The sequence below is a fragment of the Loxodonta africana genome, chromosome 16 (assembly GCF_030014295.1).
Source record: "Loxodonta africana isolate mLoxAfr1 chromosome 16, mLoxAfr1.hap2, whole genome shotgun sequence".
Taxonomy (NCBI): domain Eukaryota; kingdom Metazoa; phylum Chordata; class Mammalia; order Proboscidea; family Elephantidae; genus Loxodonta; species Loxodonta africana.
In genome coordinates, this window is record NC_087357.1 from 32,299,428 (window position 1) to 32,325,512 (window position 26,085).

Consider the following 26,085-nt stretch of genomic DNA (forward strand, 5'->3'; position numbering starts at 1 on the left):
CGCAGTGCGGATAAACAGGAAGCGGGCGGTAGGGGCAGCGGTAGAGGAGACATAAGGGCTTCGGTGGGGAATCAGCGGAAAGGAGATAATCAGGAGGGTAACAGAAGCTAACTAAAACGAGAAAAGGAGCTTTGGCCATCTGCCTTCAGAGAATAAGGGGTCGCGGCCTCGCTCTCCGCCCCGGCTCCCGGCTCCCCAGCTGAGGCTAAGCCTGCGGCTGACAAAGGGCTCGCGCGGGTGCCGCCGCCCTTCTCATCCGGGCATTCGGGCCCCTGCAGAGGAGGAGGGGGAAGGGCAGATAGGGAAGGGAACGAGCCGGAAAGGCGCGCGCTCGGAGCCAAGGCCCTCTCCAGGGCTCCGGGCCAGCGGCCCAACGGACTGAGGCCGAGGAGGACCTGCAGAGGTGGCGGCGGCCGGAGGCAGGAGGATGGTGCAGAAGGAGAGCCAGGCGGCGCTGGAGGAGCAGGAGAGCGAGCTCAGTTCCAACTCTGCAGCCGCCTCCGCCTCCGCGGGGGCATCATTGGAAACGCCGGCAGCTCAGGCCCCCGGAGATGACAACCCAACCGGGGCCTCGGGAGCGGCGGTGCCCGGGGCTGCAGGAGGGGCTCGGAGATTCCTGTGTGGCGTGGTGGAAGGTGAGCGCACGGGCGCGGGCTGGTGGGAGCGCCCTCTTTTGCGCTCTAGTGTTAAAACATTCGATTCTCGTGGGGGAGGGGGTGGCGGAGAATGCAGGTGCACCCTGGGGGGCGGTGCGGGGCGCGGTGCGTTGTTGGGGTGGAGTCCATTCCGACTCACCGCGACCCTGTGTGTGCAGAGTAGACTGCCCCATAGGGTTTTCTAGGCTGTGACCTTTTGGAAGCAGATCGCCAGGCCTGTCTTCTAAAGTGCCTCTGGGTGAGTTTGAACCGTGTGCTTTAAGCAGCTCTGAAACATTGTTGGAGTCTTCGGTTAGTGCATACTTTCTCTGCGACCAATCAAAAGGTTGGAGCTTCGTGTCCCCGCAGAGGCACCTCAGAAGAAAAGCCTGGTGATCTGATCCGATAAGTTAGCCATTGAAAACCCTGTGGGGGGCAGTTCTGCTCTGACAGACATGCGGTCGCCATGAGTCGGAGTTCACTCTAAGACAACTAGTTATTGGTTAGCTAGCTAGGTTTGAAATTTGGCCCTGCTAAAACGGAGGTAGAGGCTAAGCGGTGGGCAAGTCTCTTCTTACATTTTGAAACAGTGTGGAATTCCCTTCTGGCTACTCACGGACTTGACCCCACCCGTTCTGGGCTTGGAGCCAGGTTTGCTCCGGAGGAGACGGTGGGTAAGGAGCCTCATGTTAGGCTCAGGTTTTTACTTCTATTCCATAGAGATTTCCGCGTTCAAATGGAAAAATAAAAGTGTATAGTGGTTTTGTCCTTACCATTTTGGGCGAAAAAAAATCAACCCACACAGACGTGTTTGTACTCCTGGAGTGAAGATATGCACAGTCGGCCTGTAAAAGCCGTTGCCGTGGTTATAATGCCGGTTGCTGTCTGTGGATTCCAACACATAGCGACTCTATAGGATATAGTAGAATTTCCCCATAGGGTTTGCAAGGTTGTAAATCTTTATGGGAGCAGGCTGCCACATCTTTCTCCATCGGAGCGGCTGATGGGTTCCAACTGCAGACCTTTTCCGTTAGCCAAGTGCTTAACCATTGCGCCACTAGGGCTCCTAGTCCGCCTATAAAAAACCAAATCTCTAGTATTATAAATTTCTCTCTGCCCCCACTCCCTTTGAAGGTTTATTTGCAGCCTAGAAAATTGTCCTCTTTCCCCTGAGGGATAATGATTTGACTTTAATAACAGATTCTTAAAGTACCTTGCAATATGGAATTTTAATTTAGTGGCTGTAGAAGAGGCTGCCTTCTTCCTTTCCATTTGCAGTTTAAAAAGCACCAATGTTTTTTTTTGGGTAGTTAGGACAATTAGCAGAAGATTGTTTCAGAATTTCTGAATATGAGTGGGCAAATATTCAGCCCAGCAGTCTATAGGAGCATGTATCAGTTGGTCTTTCCTCCAGTTCAGCGATATTTGAATTTTCTGAAGTATTTTGACTGACCCAGGGTTGCTTGGAGGGGCCCTGTGGTGGCGCAGTGGTTAAGTGTTTGGCTGCTAACCAAAAGGTTGGCAGTTCGCATTTACCAGCTGCTCCTTGGAAACCCTATGGGGCAGTTCTATTCTGTCCTGTAGGGTCGCTATGAGTCGGAGACAGCAATGGGTAGGGTTGCTTAGTTATCTGATTTAATAGTCTTTCTTTTCTTTATATGTGTAATTGTGTGTATAGGAGTAACACTGTATAAGATTAGTTTTTATAAAAAAAAAAAAAAAAAAAGCACGAAGGTATGGAAAGGAAAGAAGGGTTACCCGCCTGGTTAAGAGCTTCAGCTTTTACAGCCTTGTCACCGTATAAGCGTAGAGTAAGATGGGTGGTAGTTACGGTATATTAGATAAAAGTTTAATTGTAGGGGAGAACAGACTAATTTGCGGCTGCTGTAGGACGCAAAACAGTTTGTTCAGCTTAGAGTTAACTGTCTTGCAGAATTTGGAGGATAGAAAGCTGCTTGTTATATTCGATTGGGGTCACTGTTTATGAAAACATGATTGTTTTGTGTGACTTATGAGCTAATGTATTTATTGGGCTTGTTTCAGTGCAGTCAGGGAGATTCTGGAAAACGAATCTGTATTTTGTCATCAAAGACCTTGAGGTGGAGGGTGGAGAGGGAATGCTGGGGATACAGAAATTTTAGAGCTAAGCTAGAGTGAGTTTCTAAGGAAACTTTTGCCTGTCTGTTATCCCTTTGTTCGTTGTAGAGAAAAGCTCATTGTGTTTAAATAATCTGGTTTGTTTTTCAGAATAGTATTAAAGGGGGGACTCTTCTGTACTAGAGTTGTCTTCAATTTTGTAGTCTGTTCTTTATGCCCTCTCATTCCCTTCCGTATTTCCTTGGTGATTGAGCACCTGAGTTGGTGCTGGTTTTTTTGTTTCAGTTTGGCATCATTCCTAAATGAATGAGGATAGCAGATACTACTGTAGGTACTGCCAGAATGCCTTTTTTGTTTCCCTTCCCTCACAAACCTTTGTTTGGTTTTAATCCATGGTAACAGCACTGCTTTCTGTTTGTGGGGCCCATCTATCAAAACCACAAACCTGACTTTCAAAGAGCAAAGTTAGGGCTTCTGAAGATTAAAACGTAAGACACTTGATGGAAAATCATTATTTTGATATTGGAGTGGTTCTCAGTGGATGTTTAGTGCCTATTTCCTTTAACAGAAAAATGACAATGCTGAGCACTGTAGGAAAGCTAAAGACTTGTAGAAATTTAACTTAAACAAGAATATTTTAAACCACCTGTAAGGGCATTATAGGGTCGCTATGAGTCGACTTCCACTGCAACAGGTTTGTTTTTTTATAAGACGGAAACATTGAATTGTCAAGCTTGGAAGTGCTACAGTTTCATATCTTAGTATATGATGAATTTTCCTCTGGTCTGTCATTGTCCTTGTTTGTGGCACACAGTAATCATTCTGTCTAGAGATTCAAGGTTAATACATTTCAGAAATTTCAGTTCTAGGTTTGTCTTCTATGTAGTCTCTGTGTGTGTGTGTATAAAGAGCATTTACATGTTAATTAGCCATCTTCATGGTATCCCTTAGAGGTTGTCCTTATCACTTGAAGATGAGATATAGGTGGAGATATAGATGAGACAAGATGTGAGTTCTGTGTCGTGGGGCACACTAGGGAGCCCCAGCACCACTATTCACACCATCAGTCAGTCTGCAGTGTGCTTTACTAGTGCCCCGCCCTCTTAGGGGATGCTCTGGGGCAGGTCACATACTTTAAATTTTCAATTGTTAAAACCTTTGCTTTGGAATTGAGATTGCTTGAGAGATCTCCCTTTGGGCCAGCTCCACTGCTCAATTTGTTGTGAAGGTGGTTTCAGGCATTTTTTATTCCTTTGATTATATCAGGAATTTAAAAAAAAAGTGATCATGAAATGAGGTCAGTCAGATTCCTTTCTAGATCCTGTTCTGATTCATTTCCTACCTTACTTATCTCTTGTCTCCCTTTTAAAGCAATTTAACTCCCCTCCTAGGTAGGAATTGTTATTATTAGTAGATTTGTATTACTTTGCTCCTCCCCCCTTTTAAGATGGAGGTTCTTTTAAAAAGTTAGATTTAAATGTTTGGTTTTTATTGGCAATGAAAAGAAACGATATGGTTTAGCTGTTTTTAAGTAACTATTGCTTAGATAATAAATGTTTATGGTAGAAAAATAAATTAAGCAAAAAGGGAGTAAAAGTCACCTTATAATGACACCACCCTTAATGTTTTACAGCCTTCAGATTTTGTTTTGTTGCACAGTTTTTACAAAATGGAATTGAATGTTTTTTTTAACCTGCTCTCTCAATAAACAGCTTGTCATGTTTTAAAACTTGAAAATAATTTCATTCTTGCTTTGAATCTAGGATTTTATGGAAGACCATGGGTTATGGAACAGAGAAAAGAACTCTTTAGAAGGTGAACACTTAATATTTTCCTTTTGTTTGAAAAAATATTAATGTCGACTAGGTCAGGTACAGTTTGATGACCTTAATTGCAGAAATTATTTTACCTTAGTCTTTTACTTCTTCTTCACCTAGGCTGGTGGTTTAACTTACCCTTAGGAAGCTGAATAGGTTTTGGGCTTCACCTAACTCACCCGGTACTATTGTATTTTTACTTAAAACTGTTTAATATGTGACATTCCTTGTAATCTTTCGAAATTCTACTGATTAAAAAAAGGTTAAAAACCACTGTCCCAGAATATTACTAGCTTTGTTTGAGATTGTGATACTCCAAGTAAAGGGAAAATTTGAGATTTACAGGTTATCTGTAAGTGTTGCCTGTTTATACATATGTAATTTTCTTTCCTCTAAGGCTACAGAAATGGGAATTAAATACATACTTGTATGCTCCGAAAGATGACTACAAACATAGGATGTTTTGGCGAGAGATGTATTCAGTGGAGGAAGCTGGTAATCTTTTTCTTTTTGATCCGTAAATTCAGAGTATGTGAACAAAACTACATTTTAAATGTAGCTGTGTGAGAATTAAGTATTTCATTTTCATCATGTCGTACCTGTTGACTGTTTAGTTTATGTGAGTTATCGACGATTGAGTGGCACTGGCAAAGTTAAGGCTATAAGTGTGATTAATGGATGGGCCAGTCTGACTCCGCCTATTCTTTGGTCATAGATTGTACTTTTAATTGCAGCCAGTAGTCTAAACAATGGGCCACTGGGCAAAGAGGTGCTGAAACAGGGCCAGGCCTAGGGCAAGGCAAGTGAGGTGTTCTTGAGCACAAAATTTAAGGGGCTGAAAAATCAGTAACCAAGATAAATAATTTTTATGCAACATTTAAAAAAACCACAATTAATGCAAAAATTGAAAAAAAAAATCCACAGTGAACAGAATATCACAGTTTTAAGTGAAGACAGAATCTGTATTACTGATTGTTCTTCTTGCTTTAGACTGTAGTGTGGCTTGGCATGGCACTGTTACTGGTCCTGTCTTTATTTAAAATAAAGACCTCACCCTAGCCCAGGCTTGTACTGAAATAAAGAGCCATCATAGATTATCCTTGCTATATGTGTTCTTACATTCATAAATAAGGTAGTAATCAGAAAATGTCCATGTAAATTAGAAGAAATGCTGCTTTTCTTGGAGGACTTGAGTGAATCAGGAAACATTGTTATACTTAAAATTAAGTGATACATACTTGTCGCTAACAAGTTTTTGGTTACCAGGCCCATACAAAGAACTGGAAACAGAGAAGTTTTCTTGAGTTACGAAGAAGCAATTAAAACTTATCCCATCTCCTAGTGTTACTGTTTACTACCTTATATAATTTAAGTGTGTCTTCAACTTAATTGTTTTCTGTGGTGCTGGTAATGAAATTTAATGTGTTCAATAATCAAAATATAATCAAATGACTATCTTGAGATACCACAGAGAGAGTTATTTAAGGCTATACCCTGTGGTTTGGAGTAGGAGTTTTAAATTTATTTAGAAAAAGAGTTAACACATTTTAAAAGCTTCAAGATTTGCAGTGAATGTTTGTCCTGTGGTTGTAAAGATGAGTCAGGATTGTTAGGGACCTCACTTAACTCTGATTCTGAAGAAAGCATTTTCTCCTTTCCAAGTTATAAAGTAGTATATGTAGATTTGTTTGTTTTGGAATTTCAGTTGTTCAGAGACAGCAAAAAAAAAAAAAAAAAAAGATGAAAAAAATTTATACCTCTCAAATGCTGTAGGAAATAGAAATGGTTTATGTACACTACAAATTGACACTTCTTATTTTTGAGAAATGGCAGCGAAAGGAAGAGAATATTGTTTTTTGCCTGTTTCACAAAAAGTATAAGACTCTACCATTTGGAAGTGAAAAAGAGGGGCCTTTTATTTTCTGTTGGTTCAAATAAATTAAAGGTGTGAAATCTGTAGTTTTTTTTTGTCTTACTGTGACATTAAATCATATTAGGCTTGTGCCATTTTGTATGGCCTATTGTTGTGTTGAACATGACATTTTGTGAAATTTAAGGAACTTCTCCTTTCTTGCCTCATAATAAATTAGATAAAATGGCCTTCTCTTATCTTCAGTTGAAAGGTGTAAAGGTTCTTTTAGTTTTCTGTGCTACTTTCTGAAAACATGGGCTCTATTCTTCAGAGCAACTTATGACTCTCATCTCTGCTGCACGGGAATATGAGATAGAGTTCATCTACGCTATCTCACCTGGATTGGATATCACCTTTTCTAACCCCAAAGAAGTATCTACGTTGAAACGCAAACTGGACCAGGTAACATCCATGCTTTTTAATTATGCTTCCTGATTCATTACTTGAAACTACGTTTTGAGTTTTTATGATGTAAAAAGGAAACCAAATTTATTCTTCTTCGTTTCTGAAGGATTTTTTTTTACTTTAATGCTTCTGAGAAAGGAATATTTTTCAAAGTGATTCCAAAGAGCTTTATTAGATGTACCAGTGCTTCTCAAACTTCAGTTTGCATAAGAATTGCCTTAAGAGAATGCTGATTATTAGATTCCATCCTGGCACTGTGGGGTGGGGACCAAGAGTCCAGGCGATGCTGAGATTCGGATTCAAGAACCACATTTTGGGAAACTCACACATACCATTGGATGCTTCACGGAATTTTTTACTGAGACTATAGAAACAGGGTGTTACCTGTTAGACATCAGTTTTTTCATTTATATGGACAAGAGATATGATTCAGTCTGGGAATGATTGGCTAGTTTCCCAAAATGAAAAGAAAAATAAACTGTTGGGAAACCTGAACATATTCTAAATTCTACTTAATGCAAAAGCTGTTTTTGTGACGTTTAAGACTTCCATTTTCTGTAGACAGAGATTTATATTACCCCTGTCATTAAAATGGCTGGTAAAAATTTTAAGGTAGTCAGAATTTTCATGAGTGAGCTTTTAAGAGGTTATTTCCCTATTTAATTAAATTCCACTAGGATGTTCTGCTTCAAATTCTTTCTGATTCATGCATGAATTAAGCTTATCTGCAAAGGGTTTAGTTAGGAATAGAAGTAGCCAAAGTGTCCCTCAACAAATGAATGGATAGCCAAATTGTGGTACATATTTACAATGGAATACTTACTGTGCAACCGTAAAGAACAATGATGAGTTCTCAAAACATAACATGGTTGGACCTGGAGGGCATAATGCTAAGTAAGATAAGCATATAAGGACAAATATTGTATGATCCCTTTTTTATAAGAAAACAAACATAAAAAAAATAGAGACCAGTGTTCATTGGTGGTTTCCAGGGAGAGGAGGGTGGGGAAAGTATGCTTTATACTGTAGAGACTAGTTATTTTTGGTGATGGGAAAAGTGGCACCGAATGTGGATGTAGTGAGCATAGCACAACCAAAGTAAAAAAACAAACTTTTCAGTACATAGGGGCGGGTATAGGCAAATTAGTGTACAGGTAGGTATAGGTGTGTATATAAAAACGAGAACACCTGTACGTGTAAATACAAATACTTCACCCATAAATACAAATATGTAGGTGCAGGCCATATATTCATTGACAACACAAATACGGATACTCCTTAGACAACCAGACGCCCTCCAACGTTGGTTTTCTGGGTTTGAAGGCTTAGGACGACCATAGCCTCATGGGACAATTCAGTCAGTTGACAGCTCACAAAAATGATCTGCTTCCTAGTGAAATGAGTAACCATGTAAGATACAGCTACAGGTCTTAACTCACCAGAAGCAAAAACAGTAAGAAGGTAACCAGAAGCACAGAGAAGAAACAAGTCTGCAGGAGCCACAACCTCATCTACTGTGAGACCAGAACGACTAGATGGTACCCGGCTACCACCGCTGACTGTTCTGACCTGAGTCACAATAGTTGGCCCCAGATAATACGGGAGAAAAATACAAAGTAGAACTCAAATTCTAAAGAAAAAAAAAACAAAAAGTCAGACAAACTGAAATAGTAGAGAACAGAGGACTCCCTGAGACTATAGATGTGAGATATTCTTTAAACCTAGAACTGAGTCTGTCCCCTGAGATCACCTCTTATAGAAATAGCAGAGCCCGGCACACAAAATAAAGGAAATTACCCTTAATATCGGTGTCCTACTTAAAAAACATGGACATGAGACCAAAAGGTCAACAGTTACTCAAGAGAAAAGATGAGAAGGTAAGGGAGCAGGGAAAGTAGAGTACCAGAAAGGGAGCAAACTGAACACAATTAAAGAGAATGTTGACATATTGTAATAAGTGTAACTAATGTCTTTGAACAATTTGTATGGAAGTTGGCAAATAGGAACCTAGGTTGCTGTGTAAACGATCACCAAAAACTCAATAAAATATTTTTATAAAAGGGAGTTTAGTTAGGGTTAATATGCCTTTTAGAACTAGAGCAAGGCCTGAGTTTTTCTTTTTTTGAGTTTTCTATTGTTCCATGTTTTAGAATTTTTCCGGCTCTGTTGTGCTTCTGCAATTAGCACCAAAGGAGATACTTTGTTGCAGGAAATTTGTTGGAACATGTTGGCATATTGCATCCAAACACAAATGAAAAGATGGGTTCCAAAACTATCGTCTAGCTCTTTAACTTGTAATTTCTTCCGTTTGAAATATAAAAACAATAGGTCTTGCTTTGAACATTCTGCTAAGGAAGGTATTTGACTTTAAATTATTTAGAGTATGCTTTACTATTTGGAACCCTGTATTTTTCTCTCTAAGATGAACTCATGAGTATCTTGCTTTTCTCTCTTTCTAGGTTTCTCAGTTTGGGTGCAGGTCATTTGCCTTGCTTTTTGATGATATTGACCATAATATGTGTGCAGCAGACAAAGAGGTATTCAGTTCTTTTGCTCACGCCCAGGTCTCCATCACGAATGAAATTTATCAATACTTAGGAGAACCAGAAACTTTCCTCTTCTGTCCTACAGGTATAGTATATAATAGCGTTACATTTAACCTGTCGTTAGTGGACGTTGATTCCGACTTGTGGTGTACCTCATGTATTTTGAGTAGAACTGGTGTATAAAGGTAGAAATCCTTTTTCTGGAAGACATATCTCAAGATCTTAAGTTGGGGAAACTTTAAGGACTAATAAATGACAACTGAACAGGCAAGGAGTCCCTGGGTCATGTAAACAGTTAACATGCTTAGCTGCTAACCAAAAGATAGGAAGTTCAAGCCCACCTAGGAGTACCTCAAAAGAAAGGCCTGGCGATTTATTTCTGAAAAATCTACCGTTGAAAATCCTACAGAGCACACTTCTGCTCTCACACACACACAGGATCACCATGAGTTGGCATTGACTTGACAGCAGCTGGTTTACTGGTTGGAATAGGCAAGAGATAAAAGATTTAGTTCTTAGTATTGGAACTGTATGAACATTACATTTTCAGTATTGAAGGAAGGATAGGATTATTGAAATGAAAACTGGAAAAAAACAAATTTACATTGCTTTTAACTTAGTCGCTTCTCATTTCCTTCTGCTTGTTCTTTTCATTGCGCGTGCATAAATGTATCCTTTCTTCACTCTTCCCACTCCCATCTAGGCTCTTATTTCCAGTAGTTAGCATAGAAGGCTTCATTTTTCTCCTTTTTCCTTTCTTTCCTCCACCCCCCTTTCCATGGTTCCTTCCATTTAAAACATTTTAGTTAATTGCTCTTCAAAATTCAGCTTTTAAGTTTTTCCCCGGACTTGACTTCTTGTTCAAGAAGAGAAAAATAAGTTAGTTCTAAGAAATTTTGGACTGAATTATTTAACTTAGCGTATATTTGTCTGTCTGAGAGTATAATGAGCCATGAATGTTATCGCAGTAGTCTAGTACTATATGAGTACTCAAATAATGTTTGATAAAGTCATACTCAGAATTACTTAATTCAAGCCAAGTTATAATTTAAGTTGCAGTTGAATGCTAATCGCCATGGGCATAATCTTGTATTAGGTCTACTGTGATATTATCAATTCATTCTCTTTGGCCTCTGAGATTATTGAGAAATGTGGGCAATTCAGAATTATGTTCAAAATGCTAAAATTCTAATTGTTTCTTTAGTAAACTCATATTTCTAGTGAATGTGGGACAACCTATACTGTGGCACTACTGTTGGAGGAAGAATATCAGATTTTATGAATTGATTCTTAAATGAACTACCCACTTGAGTTTATTTTGGGCATAACATGGGGAGACATCATTTGGATGAATAGAACTTAGAATTGGTAGAAATTTTTCCCTACTAAAAAACCCATGACTATTTTGCTTTTTCCCCCTGTTTTCAGAATATTGTGGCACTTTCTGTTATCCAAATGTCTCTCAGTCTCCTTATTTAAGGACTGTGGGTGAAAAGCTTCTCCCTGGAATTGAGGTACTTTGGACAGGTAAGCTTTTAATTTTAAGATTTATACAGTAAAACTTGGATTAACCAGAACCTAGAGAATTGGCTATGCCGGGTAATTGAAAATTTTGTGTGTGTGTGTGTGTGCGCGCGCGCGTACCTTAACCAGAAAATTTTGTATTCGTTGCTAAAGTACTCTTTCTTTTAGAAAACATAGATTCTTTGCTTAATGCAAAAAACTATAAAACACTTCTTTGAAGATTTTGCTGTGAATCTAACTGGGTAATTAATAGAGACTTATAGAGAACTGAGCTAAAGGGTGTTGATCCCAGTCCTAGGAGACTGTTCCATTTTACGAAAATGAAAGTTGCTAGGCAGATTAGCAGCTAGTAATCACCTGGTTGATTAGCTTTCATTCTAACAAAAGGCAGAAATCATTCCAGAGTTTAGATTAATTAGAGTTTGTTTCACTGAGCATTTACTGTATTATAATGGACATAGTGTGAAGAATCGTTTCTTACTAACATATCAGTGTAAAGAAGCTTGCAGAAGTCTTACACCTTTTGTGTACTAATTCCATTTCTAGAATCTAATTCCATTCTAGAAATCTTTCTGGGGAAATAAAACAAACCTTTGAGTAAAAACATACTTGTTTCTGTGTTTAAAAAGGAAAATTATTGTGAGGTTTATATATAATGTGGAAAAATACAATAAAATGAAAAGTTTTATGTGGAGTGTATTTTAAAGACCCATGTGAGGTTCTTTTAACAAGCAGTGGTCATTACTTCTAGGTCCCAAAGTTGTTTCTAAAGAAATTCCAGTAGAATCTATTGAAGAGGTCTCTAAGATTATTAAGAGAGCTCCAGTAATCTGGGATAACATTCATGCTAATGACTATGATCAGAAGAGACTATTTCTGGGCCCATACAAAGGAAGATCCACAGAGCTCATCCCACGGTTAAAAGGAGTCCTGACTAACCCAAATTGTGAATTTGAAGCCAACTATGTTGCCATCCACACCCTTGCTACCTGGTACAAATCAAACATGAATGGAGTGAGAAAAGATGTTGTAATGAGTAAGTAGACTCTCTTTGGCCCTTGATCTTGGAGGAGAGCTGGGGTTAACCAGAGCCATTGGCAAGTATGTATTCCTTTGTCATCACAATTCAATAGCTTTTATTAAGGTATATTGTTTAATCTTGTTAATGAGGTATGTGTATGATAGAAGAAATTCTGAGTGACCTTGAATAAGTCGCCTAATAACCTCTTGGTCTCAGTTCTTCATTTTTAAAATAGGACTCAGCCTTTGAAGTCTTTGTAGTCTTTTAAGTTCACGCTAACCCTGATTCTATTTGGGTTTCTGGATGATTTTATTAAATGGGATATTTTGGATGATTAGATATTCTTGTCTGAGTTATGCCATATACTATTTAGATTCAGCTTACGTTTATGGAAAGTACTTCATTTTAGACATTGGCTTACTAATTTATATTTGGAAAATGCCAAATAGGGTTCTAAGAGAATGCTGACTATTAACATTTTTTTATTGTAAAAATATATATAATAAAACATTTGCCAATTCAACAATTCTTACATGTACAGTTCAGTGACACCAGTAGCATCATCATATTGTGCCACCGTTGTCCTATCCTTTTCAAAATTACTAACATTTTTCTTTTAAAATATATAAATACGTAGGTAATAAAACGTACGTGGGCTCTCTGTCGGTTTTCTCCCTCCCATCTCCCCCAGGCATTATTATTTTTGTATTTTTTCCCCTCCCCATTAAGATATAAGCCCCTGAAGGGTAGGGAATATTATCTTTATGTAAAGGCAAAGTGCCTTGCACCTTGCATTACAAATCATTTGTGCTCAGTGGACATTCATGAATGACCGTCCCAGTGATTCTAAAATTAATCTCATTTTTACATTTAATTGCATTTTAATTTTACATGTATTTAGCAGTGTGTTTAGGTGATTTTTTCTGGGTGAAATGATTTTGTGAAAGGTATTCTTCATGTTTGTGTTTTATGTTTAAGATTCGTTTTTGTTCCACTTATTGGTTGTACTGTAACAAATAGTGTTTTGCATTTATTATTCTCCCTTGCCAGGAGGCTTTTGTAATCAAGTTTTTTTTTAATGCTCTTTCTCTTCTTTTGCAGCTGACAGTGAAGACAGTACTGTATCTATCCAGATAAAGTTAGAAAATGAAGGCAGTGATGAAGATATTGAAACTGATGTACTCTATAGTCCACAGATGGCTCTAAAGCTAGCTTTAACAGAATGGTTGCAGGAGTTTGGTGTACCTCATCAGTACAGCAGTGAGTTTGGCTGTGCTTTGTAAGGGGGTTGGATCACATGGTTGAGTCATGAAGTAAGGAATACCGTCACGTGCCTTACTTTAGAGGCTTACCACACAAAGTGAAATTAGATGAAATTGAGGGATCTAGAAAATAAACTTTTAAAAAAAATCTTACTTTTGGTCTTAAATGGCTTTTATCTTGATGGAATGGTAATTTATATTGAAATAGCTACTTAAGTGTTAATAAATACAATTTTTTAAAAAAAGATAATAATAGATGTTGGCATGTTTAGGGACGTTTTATCACCTCTACATCCCCTGCCCCAGTGGTCTAGAGAAACTGCACTTTTTCACAGGCCTCAAGTTATTTGATACTCCAGTTACAAATATGATATGGAAGCATTTCTCTAAATCTGATTTGCTCTGTTGCTAATTCCTCATTATCTTTGTGGCAATTTTTTTTTGGTAGGTAGACAAGTTGCACACAGTGGAGCTAAAGCAAGTGTAGTCGATGGGGCTCCTCTAGTTGCAGCACCCTCTATGAATGCTACGACTGTCGTTACAACGGTTTACCAGGAGCCCATTATGAGCCAGGGAGCAGCCTTGAGTAGTGAGTCTACAGCTCTGACCAAGGAAGAAGAAAAGAAACAGCCAGATGAGGAACCCATGGACATGGTAGTGGAAAAACAAGAGGAAACAGACCACAAGAATGACAATCAAATACTAACGGAAATTGTTGAAGCTAAAATGGCAGAGGAATTGAAACCAATGGACACTGATAAAGAGAGCATAGCTGAATCGAAATCCCCAGAGATGTCTATGCAGGAAGATTGCATCAGTGATGTTGCCCCTATGCAGACTGATGAACAGACAAACAAGGAACAGTTTGTGCCAGGTCCAAATGAAAAGCCTTTGTACACCGCAGAACCAGTGACTCTGGAGGATTTGCAGTTACTTGCTGATCTGTTCTACCTTCCTTACGAGCATGGACCCAAAGGAGCACAGATGTTACGGGAGTTCCAGTGGCTTCGAGCAAATAGCAGCGTTGTCAGTGTCAATTGCAAAGGAAAAGACTCTGAAAAAGTGAGTATGCTTAATTTACCTGCTTTTCTAGCCGGCATGACCCCCTTTCTGGTAATATGGAGGAGGTTCATAAGTGACTACCCTGGTAACTGGCAGAAAATTGACCACATTTTTTTTTTTTTTTTCCTGCCTTCTCATCTTGCCTCTGGGCAGGAGCCACCCATTTGGTCTCCTGTATCTGCTTGAACTAAGGAAGCACACTCTTCACGAGTATTAATTTATGTTTTATAACCTAGCCTAATCTTTGTCTGAAGAGTAGGCTTCCGGAATGGCTTTAGTTCTGGGTTAACAGGGCTTCTGGGGGCCATGGCTTCGGAGGTTCCTCTAATCTCAGTCAGACCATTAAGTCTGGTCTTTATACATGAATTTGAGTTCTGCTTCACACATTTCTCCTCCGCTGTCCGGGACTCTCTGTTGTGCTCCCTGTCACGGTGGTCATTGGTGGTAGCCAAGCAGAAAATTGACCGCATTTTATTATCTAAAGAGTTTCAGCCAGTGATTCTTTAATATTTAGGATAAATTGCAGGTACCTGATAACAAGCATTTTAATTTATAACATTGTATATAGATTATTTTGTTAAGCTTGCCAATTTTTGAGTCTTTTTATTGATCCTCAATAGATTGAAGAATGGCGGACACGAGCAGCCAAGTTTGAAGAGATGTGCGGACTGGTGATGGGAATGTTCACACGGCTCTCCAATTGTGCCAACAGGACAATCCTTTATGACATGTACTCCTATGTCTGGGATATCAAGAGTATAATGTCTATGGTGAAGTCTTTTGTACAGTGGTTAGGTAGGTGCACCAGGAATAATCTCTTCTCCTCAAACATAGTCTCTTAAAAAAAAAAAAAAAGACATTATCCCACAGGGAGAAAAACATTTTAGGGAATTGGCAAGTTTCCAACTCTTAAATTCTTTGCCTAAGGTTCTTTCAAAGGTAGGCATTGTTGCAGACTTGAGATGGCAAGTCTCAGTAATTGAGCAAATTAATTTTTCTCCCTTGGGCTAATTCAGCATAAATATCTTGAAAATATGTTAGAAAGTACGGACTTTAACTTGCTCTGACTGAATGCCTCCTGGATGGAACCCTCTATACCACTTTTATCTGATTTGGAGATGAGACACTATGAAATGTGACTCCATAAGCTCTCTGCTGCTTCCTGTGTCTTGATAACATTATTGCTGTGTTTAACAGAATAATTACTGAAATGACCTGAGGGGCCTGGCAAGAGGAAGCCATCCTCCCAGCCCTGTGCGCATGCGAGCTTTAGTGGAAGGCTATTCTGGTGCTACTTGGTATTATTCCACATGGTTTTTTTTTTTAATCCTGCTACCAAGTAATTGATTTAGCAGGGGATAGAAACTGCAGTCCCCTAAAAACTCTGCTTCACTAAATGGACTTCTTTGTGTCTCCCTTGAAAACTGATTTTCGGAAATTCTCCAACTTAGTGAAAAGCACCAGCATGGCCGCGTTTCTCCAAGGACTTCATTTCATTTCCAGGTTTTCAATCCAGCTGTAAGGAATATGTGATGGACTCACATATAGCACACAGCAGGCAGCAGGGCTGACTGATAATGTCATAGTTTTCATAGTAGTCATAAATACTCTGATGGGCTACGTGGTCTTGGTTGTGAAACAGGTATCTGAAACACTGTGAGCTTAGATTAAGCAGTGGTACTAATGAGATATCTCACTGCTTTTTACATGTTTTGGCTCTTTAATATTAAAAAGTAACAGTTTTCCTGTGGTAGGAGTAGGTAAAAGAAAAGGCTTGACTGTTAATTTAAAAATATAGTGCTTTCTTTGGGTTGCTGATAGAGCACAGCAGGTAGAAGAGAGAATTTTGACCCTCTTGTTAAAAGGCTCCAAAACATCTCTTGTCTGTGGTAGCTGGCTGCCCTTAAGGTCATGGAAAACTTCTATATTGGTTGTTGGATGAAGGCATTTGCTTTCAAAGCCTCTGGCCAAACCAAACCACAACCAAGGCAGCTGCCGTTGTGTTGATTCTACTTTGTGGTAACCCTGTGTGCGCAGAGTAGACCTGCATTCCGTAGGGTTTTCAAGGCCATGCTTGACCTTTTTGAAGCAGATCTCCAGGCCTTTGAAGGTACCTCTGGGTAGGTTCAGACCACCAACCTTCCAGTTACTAGTCAAGCCTTAACTCTTTGTGTCTTCCAGGGAGTTTCTTACGCTTCTGGTCGGGGGCAGAGGGGGGGGGTGGAAACAACCCTGTTGCCATCAGGTCGATTCTGACTCATAAGCGACCATGTAAGACAGAGTAGAACTGCCCCATAGGGTTTCCAAGGAGCAGCTGGTGGATTTGAACTGCCCATTTTTTTGATTAGCAGCTGAGTTCTTAACCGCTGTACCACCAGGGCTCTGGGCTTCTGGTCAGGGTGGGTATAATTAATTCTTACAGGGATTTAAATCTCAAGTTTCTAAGGCCCCTAGGAATTTTGAACCTGAAATCTGGATCACTGAGCTTAATGAAGTATATCACCTAAAAATTTGATATTCAAGTTTTAATTCAAGAATTATTAAAAATTAAATTTTTCATTGTGTACAGTATTGTTTCTGTCTCCTCTCAGGCTTTACAGCTGTTTTATGCAGTTACGAGGCTTTACAGCTGTTTTATGCAGTTACGGGGGTAGCTTTCCAAAATTGTATAGAGAACCATAATATAGTCTCAAGGTCAAAGCATTTTAGAAGTTTTAAGTAATCCTGTTGGTATTCACATACCTTTACAAAAGCTCATGACAGGGAGAGTGTTTTCATAGTTACGTAGTAATTCCAGGGGGTCACTGATTAGAACTCTTTGTTTTCCTCCTCTGTCCAGTCCAGTTGGCATTCAGTCCTTTAAAGAATGTGGCTACGGAGTACTTTTGATTACTAACGACTTCTATTATCTTCTTCCCCATTGTGTACAGATGGGAGAATCCTCAGCACAAGTGTCTACTGCTATTGGATGGACAGCGGCAGATGTTCACAGCGCGTCATGATTAATTAGTTTAAGTTGAAAGGTTCTGTCTGTGTGATAGCTCAGGTAGCTTTAAGGACAGGAGGCATGAACTGAAGTCACGTTTGCGCAGCGACTGAGGCATTAACCATGTTTTCATTTACACAGCTCTTCGTATATGCAGCTTTTTGTTGTAATAGTTGAAAGTGCTAGTTATGCTGTGGTCTCAAAGTAGGGGGTAGGGGAAATTGGCTGGTCTTAAAGTTTGAGAGGTATAGTCACCCTCCACCCAGGTGTAAATTACACTTAGTTATGGGGTGGGGCAGGTTCGCTTCCTAACCTAAATTTTGACCCTGTTTATTTTACAAATACTACATGATACATGTTTTTTAAACAAAACAAAACAAAACCCCTACCCCTAAAATTTGACAAACCCAGGTAGAACATTTTAATGGGCCTGAATTGTCAAGGAAAATTGGTTGCTTTGGGACTGTCTGACTAGCACACTATATCTTGTACTGATGAGACTGTTAACTTGAACAGGAGGTAGAATGCTGTCTTCAAATGGAAAAGAACTATTTTGCGCTGCTTTATCTTGTCAGAAGACTAGGCAGGTGATTTTGATTTGGTCTCCAAACATTGCCTTTAATTATCTCTTGTTAGCTACCCTTAATGCCCATGAAGTTGCTTAAGCAGCGACCTTACTGCTGACTTCTGGGCCTGAGAGCTTGCCATTCCATGCGTGCATTCCGTGTATTGTACAGATTATAATGGTTGATGAGAGGAACTGGATGCTGTCATACTTTTAACAGAAGGGTCTTAAAAGGAGCATCAGTTGACTTCCCTTAGTTCTCAGAATCTGACAGACTATGGTATTAATAACTAGCTAAGTCTGAGCTTGGATTGTCCTCATCAGAAAAAAAGTTTTCATTGTGTTTGGTTCAGCTTTTTGAATAGTTTCTTTTAATTATTCTGCTGACCTTAGTTTTCTGACAAGATTAACCCTTTTCTCCCTTTTTTCCCTTTCCTGTACCCTTCCTCAAAATGTAAAATGTGACTTCAGACAGGTTTAACTCCTTCATGGGCTGTGATAATAAGATTTGTCTCATCTCATTTATTTCAGATTATGTTACTGAAATTTCATTAAAGAGCAACTAGGTGGCTTGATTTTTATAACTGTATCCAGGGGCTATATAAACTTTATTCAAACTCAGGACTTCTTCCTATTATCTATATCAGTAGAACTGATAACAGTGATTATTTATTAACCAGAGGAAGGAACATCAGTATTGGAACTCCATTACTTATTTTTAAAAATAATTATTATCACAGCCTTGCCCTGAAACCCTGGATGATTATTGTTAGAGAGCTAGTTCCACAAAGTGTTTGTTAGTTTGTTGGACATTTGAGACCCCAGGAAATCCCCTTTCTCGTAACATTCTTCGCTTGGATCTGATCTCAACAGGGTGTCGTAGTCATTCTTCAGCACAGTTCTTAATTGGAGACCAAGAACCCTGGGCCTTTAGAGGTGGTCTAGCAGGAGAGTTCCAGGTATCAATATGAATTCACAACTGAATTGACATTTTCTTTGTTTTATGAGAAACCTTATGTTGCGCATCAGATGGCTGGAAGGATTGGTCTGCCGAAGGCTTTCTGGTCCCAAATTCAATTTAGTTACATAGCTGGATTTTAAATCAAATTTTCCTCCTCTTTCACAGTAATTTCTGAAGGAGATGCTGCCAATTCCCCCGCGCCCGCGAAGCGCAGCGGCTCTAGGTATACACTTCACATTGTTTCTTTGCAGGTCGCACAGCATTTTAATCTGCGCCCGCAATGCACAATGCGCGCATGCTTGTCTGCCAGTGGAAATTCCATGAGCAAAATAGATGAACAACCATGCAACTGAATGGTGAAAGATCTTTGGATACCTTTTCAATTATTTTATAAATATAGCTTGTGCTTGAAAGAACAGTCCATTAATGACAATTTGAATAAACTGTAAAGCTTCTTTGAAATTAAAATTTGTTCATGGACTTTTCAGGTGCTCTACTTTTCTCCCCTCAACAGGTGCTCTGCTGCGCACAGCAAACTGAAGCGCATTGCTTTGGGGATAAAGCGTCTCCTGGACAGATAACCCTCTTCAGACCAAACCTCTCCTCCTGACATTCTGTTCTGCCATCTTTTAGTAGAGAGATGGTCTATATAAGATTGGTTTAAAAAAGTAGATTTGTCATAATTGGAATAGTTTTTTTTGTTGTTGTTATGTTTTTTTACTGTAAATTTAAGCCCCCATTAATATGCCACTAAAGCTATGTAACTCAGTTTGGGTAATTTCTGTTCTGAGGCTCTCCCCTCCCCCAGCAAAGAGGTGTTTTTATTAGTAAAGCATAGTACACCCCTCTTCTGTAGGTCTGCCTGCAGTAGCCAGTTAGTGTTAAGTTGGTAATCTGCAGTGCACACCCATTTGAGTAAATGAGCATCTTCCTAACAGTGATGTATCTCCTTTTTTTTCTTCCCACAGCGTTTGCTGCCAATTGATGGGGCAAATGATCTCTTTTTTCAACCACCCCCGCTGACTCCTACCTCCAAAGTTTATACTATCAGGCCATATTTTCCTAAAGATGAGGTAATTGTCTACATACCAAGTTGGTATATGGCTGTGGTGTACACTTACTGCTTTCCTTTAAATTCAGTGGTTAAAAGAGTCTGTTCTGCATCTTAACATACAAAATTTAGATGAAGAAAGTAAAAAAAACATCGACCACAGGAGGGAGAACATGTACAGAGAGATTTGAGAAATAACCTGAAGAGTTCAGATTCTTAACATCTTGTGCTAAACACTTTAAGTCCTCCCCTCAAAAAGTCAAATGAAATACATTCAAGATTGGAGTTACTGAAGAGTCAATGTGTCTGAATGTGTCGTCCTTAGGTAGCTAATTTTCTCCAGTATATATTAATATTCTCTTAGGTTTTGGTTGTGAAGTGCCTGTAGGCTATTGGCTCAGCCAAAGAAAGAAGTAAGCCTATTTAAAGGTTTAAAATAATCTAGAAGTATTGTTAACATATAGAAGACTGATAACTTTTAGTCTCATAGTTTGGTAGATTTTGTGTCTATTACTTATTACTGAAATTATTCCCTACAAGGCAATTCTCATTATTTTCTGAAACCATGCTGTTTTTCCACTGGTTTTATGAGTCTAACTCAGTGCATAAACCTTTATTTAACAGAACTGAGGTGGTATCTGTAACAGGCCAGCTCTTTTGATACTCCCTCTTGTAGAGATCCAGACAGACTTATGAATCATATTGCTATTAGATTTTGTTAACATTTTTCTTGATGTTTTGCTTAACTAGATTATATTTTCAGGCTTCCGTGTACAAGATTTGCAGAGAAATGTATGATGACGGAATGGGTTTACCTTTTCAAAGTCAGCCTGACCTTATTGGAGACAAGTATGTGATGAGTCTTTGGATTTGGGAGTAGACATTTGATAGCCAGGTGTATCATAGCTCTTGAGGGGAGGTAATGAGTGAAAAAAAAATTTTTTTTAATCCCACTTTACTTCAGTAAAACCTGAATATTAATGTGTACATTTCTAGTTTTTTCTGACATGAAATATAGTTTCCATAGGTTGTCATTCAAGTGCTTTAAGGTCTTGGTATATATTAATGAAGTCTGAGATTTTGTGTTAATAACTTATAGACTTCACTCTGGCCTCTTTCTTTCTGAGCAGGTTAGTAGGAGGGCTGCTTTCTCTCAGCTTGGACTACTGCTTTGTCCTAGAAGATGAAGATGGCATATGTGGTTATGCCCTGGGCACTGTAGATGTGACCCCCTTCATTAAAAAATGTAAAATCTCCTGGATTCCCTTCATGCAGGAGAAGTATACCAAGCCAAATGGTGACAAAGAACTCTCTGAGGCTGAGGTAATGCACAAGTTTAGAATTATGGGAATTTTTTTTTCCGTGAAGTATTTACTAAAATAGAGAGGTAGGCAGATGCATCATAAAATCTCAGTGCTTTCTGATTTAATTTCTCACAAAAAAGAATTCTCGGGGCTTTTTTTTTCTTTTTGTGGTAAAATATATATACCGAAACATTTCCCATTTCTACCATTTTACGTGTACAATTCAGTGACACTAATTACATTCATCATGTTGTGTAGTAATCACCATTTAGGACTTATTCTTAGCATGACATTGTTCACTGTTCCCTTTGTTAGAACAGCTTTTTATTATATAAGAGTATTATAATAGTTCCTCAATATATAGACCGTGGTGTGTGCATTGGGTACTCGGGAAAAGTTTAGATAATTAAAGTATCTCATTTGGTGGTTTGACAGGAGGCTAGCTTGCCTTTTCAGTAATGCATATTTTAGTGTGATTAAAAGATAATAGGGCTGAACTTCTTGAAGAGTTGCCTTCTGTTAGGAGCAGTCCTTGATCTATGTCAATGAATTTTTTCTCCTAAAAGAAACGTGCCCCACATTGTTGAGTTTATAATTTTTTGGTTTATATATGAGCATATGTTTGTTTTTTATAGTTCCTTCTTGAGGGTAACTTTTATGCTCAGCAAATAATTTTAGATCTATATTTGGACTCTTATTCTTCCATGTTGTGGCGCTTCCCATTTTCTAAAATTCTCCACCCCTCTTGCCCATACCAAAATAATTCGCATTCTCTGTGTAGTTTATTGCTATTTATCTTCTGTCCTTAGCCAGACAGTTAGGTAATACAGAGAGGCTGATTTGGGGTGACCTTGATGCTTGGGATGGCCTTGACACTGACACTACAGCATGCTTGTGATTGAGCTGTCGATGTGTTCTGTTCCACATCTGACAGTTGCAGTTTTCGGCATAGGAACATGAATAACCAGCTTGTCTGTTACAAACTTTTATTATAATAAATGTTTTATTTCGAAGAATTTTAGATTTACAGAAAAGTTTACCAAGATAATACAGACTTTTTGTATCCCCTCCACCCTTTTCTCCTTATGTGAGCATCTTACGTTACCATCATGTATTTGTCAAGTCTCAGAGACCAGCACGGAGCCCTGGTGGCACAGGGGTTGAAGGCTCTGCTGCTAATCAAAAGGTCGGCGGTTTGAATCCACCAGCCACTCATTGGAAACCCTATGGGGCAGCTCTACTCTGTCCTGTAGGGTCGTTATGAGTTGGAATCGACTCAACAGCAACGGGGTTAAGAGACCAACATCGGTACATGAGTTTGAACTAAACACCACACTTTATTTGGATTTCAACAGTTTTCCACTAATGTCTTTTTTTTAGTCCGCAGGATTCCATCCAGGATACCACATTGCATTTAGACAAACTTTTTAAAACTTAAAATGCTTCAGCTGGAATTACAAGCTATGCATTCATCATGTGATAATTATGTAATGGCAGGAAGAGTTAGTGAATATTGCTTTCCTTTTCCTATTTGATGAGTTCTATACTTGGGATATACATAAATAATGGGTAGCTCCTGAAAGTCAAGAGATTCTGATTTTTTTCAGAAAATAATGTTGAGTTTCCATGAAGAACAGGAAGTATTGCCAGAAACTTTCCTTGCCAACTTTCCTTCTCTGATAAAGATGGATATTCATAAAAAAGTAACTGATCCAAGCGTGGCCAAAAGCATGATGGCTTGCCTGCTGTCTTCACTCAAGGCTAATGGTGAGTACGTATTTGCAGAGTTGCTGGTGTTTGGGCAAGGTGGGGACAGGACTATGTTATAGGATAAAAAAAGAAGTGAGTTATGGTGAATTTACACTCATTTACCCAACATGCATGCTTTGGTTTCTAAATTGTTAGTGGTGCAAGAAGGCCAGGTAGTAAATATTTTAGGTTTTGAGGGATACATACGGTCTCTGCTGCATAGTCTTTTAAACAACGCTTTAGAAACGAAAACAACATTTTTTGCTGTTGGGTCATACAAAAACAAATAGTTTGCTGACTCATTAGAGGATGCTGATATTTGCAAATGCTCCTGGTTTATTGTTGCATCTGTATATTATTTGAGTCAGTTGTGTCCCTTTTGTGGATGAATTTAAACAAGCCCAGTTCTCAGCATTGTGCTTGGAACTGAATCACATAGGTACATGAGGTGTGTCTTAGAATATACAGCACAGTCTGCTTATCTTGGCTTGTGACATGTGCTGGGATAGGTCCTGCCCTTCAGGCGCCTCAAAGGCATACACCTTTATATGTTTTGAACTGAGGTGTTCTTTGCCTTGAAATTTCTTACACCCTCTTCCCTGAGAGATTTTTTTTCTGGGGAAGAGATTCAGTCACTATTGAATGTTAAACCCACTGACCCATTGCTGTCGACTCAAATCCCGACTCAGTGACCCTATAGGACAGAGTAGAATTGCTCCATAGGGTTTTCAAGGCTGTAGATGTTTACGGAAACAGATTGCCACATCTTTGTCCTGTGGAGCAGCTGGTAGATTGGATCCGCCAACATTTTGGTTAGCAGCTAAGCACTTAACCACTGCACCGGAACGATTAATCCCAATTCATACCCACAGTTCTACTAATTAAGTGACTTATTTACGTTTTGAATATTTGTTCTATTTCTAGGCTCTCGGGGGGCTTTCTGTGAAGTGAGACCAGATGATAAAAGAATTCTGGAATTTTACAGCAAGTTAGGCTGCTTTGAAATTGCAAAAATGGAAGGCTTTCCAAAGGATGTGGTTATACTTGGCCGGAGCCTGTGACGTTTATTGGCATTGTGAACTGTCCAAAGTCTCCTAACTACCTGGTGGGTGGTGGTTGGGGTCTTCATACAGTTCAGCTTATGGAGTGGCAACAGATCAGCTAATTGGATAGGAAACAAAGAAGACTATGTAAAACAGATCCATCACACATTCAGAATACTCACTGGTTGGAAGAAGGTAGTATTGCTGCAAACCCTGTATGAAACAGGTGTGGGCCTCCTTTTTGGGTCTTACGTTAGGTGCCAAGACCTCTTACATGGGCTTATAGCGAAGGGGTCTTCAATAAATGTAGTCAGCACTGTGTTCTGAATCCAGTGTGGTTGCATTTCTCACCTAAGAGTAATCAAAATCATTTCTGTCATTTTCTTTGGTTTATTGAATGAAATGTTTCATTCTTTGGGGACATGGCAGAGATGAGAAAGATTTAATGGGTTTTGGAGGCTTCAGGGTGGAGATTCCAAAGTGGGATGGTTGTGGCATTAGTTTAAGCTGAATAAATGATTTCAGTTTTGGGCAGTTTTTTTGCTTTTTGTAAAGCCGTAGCCAGTTGTCTCCTGTAGCGACCTTTGGTTTAGGCATGTTGTGCTTTGTAGGGACAAATGTGCAGTTGTTGTGGCAAAAGCCTCAAAATGACAAACTTGTAAATTTCTTTGTATATAAACTAGCTGTAACCTGATTATTCTTGTGTTTACTGTTTTTGTAATTTTTTTTTTCTTTAAAAAATGAGAAGGTGTTAGTTCAGGATGGCACTTTGAATAATGTAAATCATAGTGGAAAATGGATTTGCTTCTATCTTTGTGGGTTTTTTTTTTTTTTTTGAAGAAGTTTTTTTATTTTTAAAGTGCCTCCCACCTAGGGCTAGGCTATGACCATTTGGGGTACGAGAGCCTAACTTCTGTAAGTAGGACTCAGTCTGTTGCAGAGTACAGTCACTTTGGGAAATTAACAATAGCAGGTCAGCATGTGAAATGTTAGTTTTGACACCTGTCAAGTAGGGTTCAGGGACTAATTGGTCTCATTTCCTTCAGATCAGTTGTCCTTTAATTTCAGGACCTGTTAGTACTGGTTTTATTAAATCAGAGTCTTTAATTCTTGCATGTTTGTATCTAATTTTTAAAAGAAAGAATGAGTACATTTTAACCAATGCTTTATGGTTACTTTTTTTTTTCCCCCTCTTTAACCACCAATTCTGAAAGCTTCATGTATTTTAATTTGGACTTCATGTTTTTAAGGGGCCTGAGCATGAGGCTGGCAGGTAATCTCCACGGGAATCATTTTTTCATCATGGCTGGCTGACTTCTTCATAGATTCGTGAAAGCATTATGTTATTTTGCTTCCCTACAGTTTTACATCAGCTGTTCAGCTTTGAGCTGAGTGAGGCAGGAGGGGCAAGAAGAAGGAAAAGTGAAATATTTTCCTTCATAGAACTCCCATCAGTGTGGGCTTTGAGAGAGTCTTAAAGTTTTATACCAAGTTTGACTTCAACCAAGGCATGAGAGTGCATTAAATGGGTGAGAAGGGAAGGGAAGGGAAGGAAGGAGTCCTCTTCATTTTCAGAGTAGAAACCTTTACCTAATAGAAAGATAAGGTATGTTGGAAAGCAAGAACCAAGTTTGCTTTTTTGAGGGCTGAGAGGAAGTGAAAGGGGAATATACCTGCTAGATATTGTTTCCAACAGCTGAATATCACTCAGTTTTCCTTTTGAGTGTATTTCATACACTAGTGGACAACACTAGCATTTTATCTGGAGGATTTTAGGGTCAGCCTCCTGTGGAATCAGGATTTTTATCAAGTTTGCTTTGGCTTTATCTTGGCTTTCAATAATCATTTTGGCCAGTATTCTGGTCACAGATGCTGAACTGTGAAACAGATGTCCAGGCCTAAACCTTCATCACTGTAGGATAGTAAAAGTGCTATGCTGACATCTTCCATGGTTATGTGTTTTTACTAAGGTTGGAATGACACTTTTATTGTTTAGAGCACATCTCGGTTTCTGTAGCAAACAAACTGTAAAACTATCTGAAGACCATGCAAGAGGCAAAATAAAACTTGAAGTAAACGTGTGTAGTGTTGTGTTGTGTGAATCATGTTCCTGTTTCTGCCTCCTACCTTTTTTCAGGTCCTTCA

At 39.1% G+C, this 26,085-nt stretch overlaps 1 protein-coding gene across 2 annotated transcripts; it reads left to right on the forward strand.

Moving 5' to 3' along the window:
- Positions 1-26,021, forward strand: OGA (O-GlcNAcase). Of its 2 annotated transcripts, XM_003409163.4 has the most exons (16): positions 1-635; positions 4,496-4,547; positions 4,947-5,044; positions 6,733-6,863; positions 9,326-9,497; positions 10,841-10,939; positions 11,688-11,972; positions 13,059-13,217; positions 13,668-14,281; positions 14,902-15,076; positions 18,706-18,791; positions 19,762-19,866; positions 20,608-20,693; positions 20,975-21,167; positions 22,756-22,915; positions 23,822-26,021. In XM_003409163.4, exons 1-16 carry the CDS (start codon positions 428-430, stop codon positions 23,956-23,958), a joined length of 2,760 nt encoding a protein of 919 aa, XP_003409211.1. In that variant the 5' UTR covers positions 1-427; the 3' UTR covers positions 23,959-26,021. The 2 variants fall into 2 exon arrangements, 1 of the variants encoding a protein (XP_003409211.1); XR_010318074.1 differs by lacking the exons at positions 18,706-18,791; positions 20,975-21,167; positions 22,756-22,915; positions 23,822-26,021.
- The last annotated feature ends 64 nt before the right edge of the window (positions 26,022-26,085 follow it).

What these genes read in the sequence shown, in the direction of transcription:
- OGA (XM_003409163.4), top strand. Translation starts at nt 428, where the DNA reads ATGGTGCAGAAGGAGAGCCAGGCGGCGCTGGAGGAGCAGGAGAGCGAG. An exon ending in AGAAAAGAACTCTTTAGAAG is followed by an intron (nt 4,548 to 4,946) that starts GTGAACACTTAA and finishes CTTTCCTCTAAG; the next exon opens with GCTACAGAAATGGGAATTAA. An exon ending in AATTGAGGTACTTTGGACAG is followed by an intron (nt 10,940 to 11,687) that starts GTAAGCTTTTAA and finishes CATTACTTCTAG; the next exon opens with GTCCCAAAGTTGTTTCTAAA.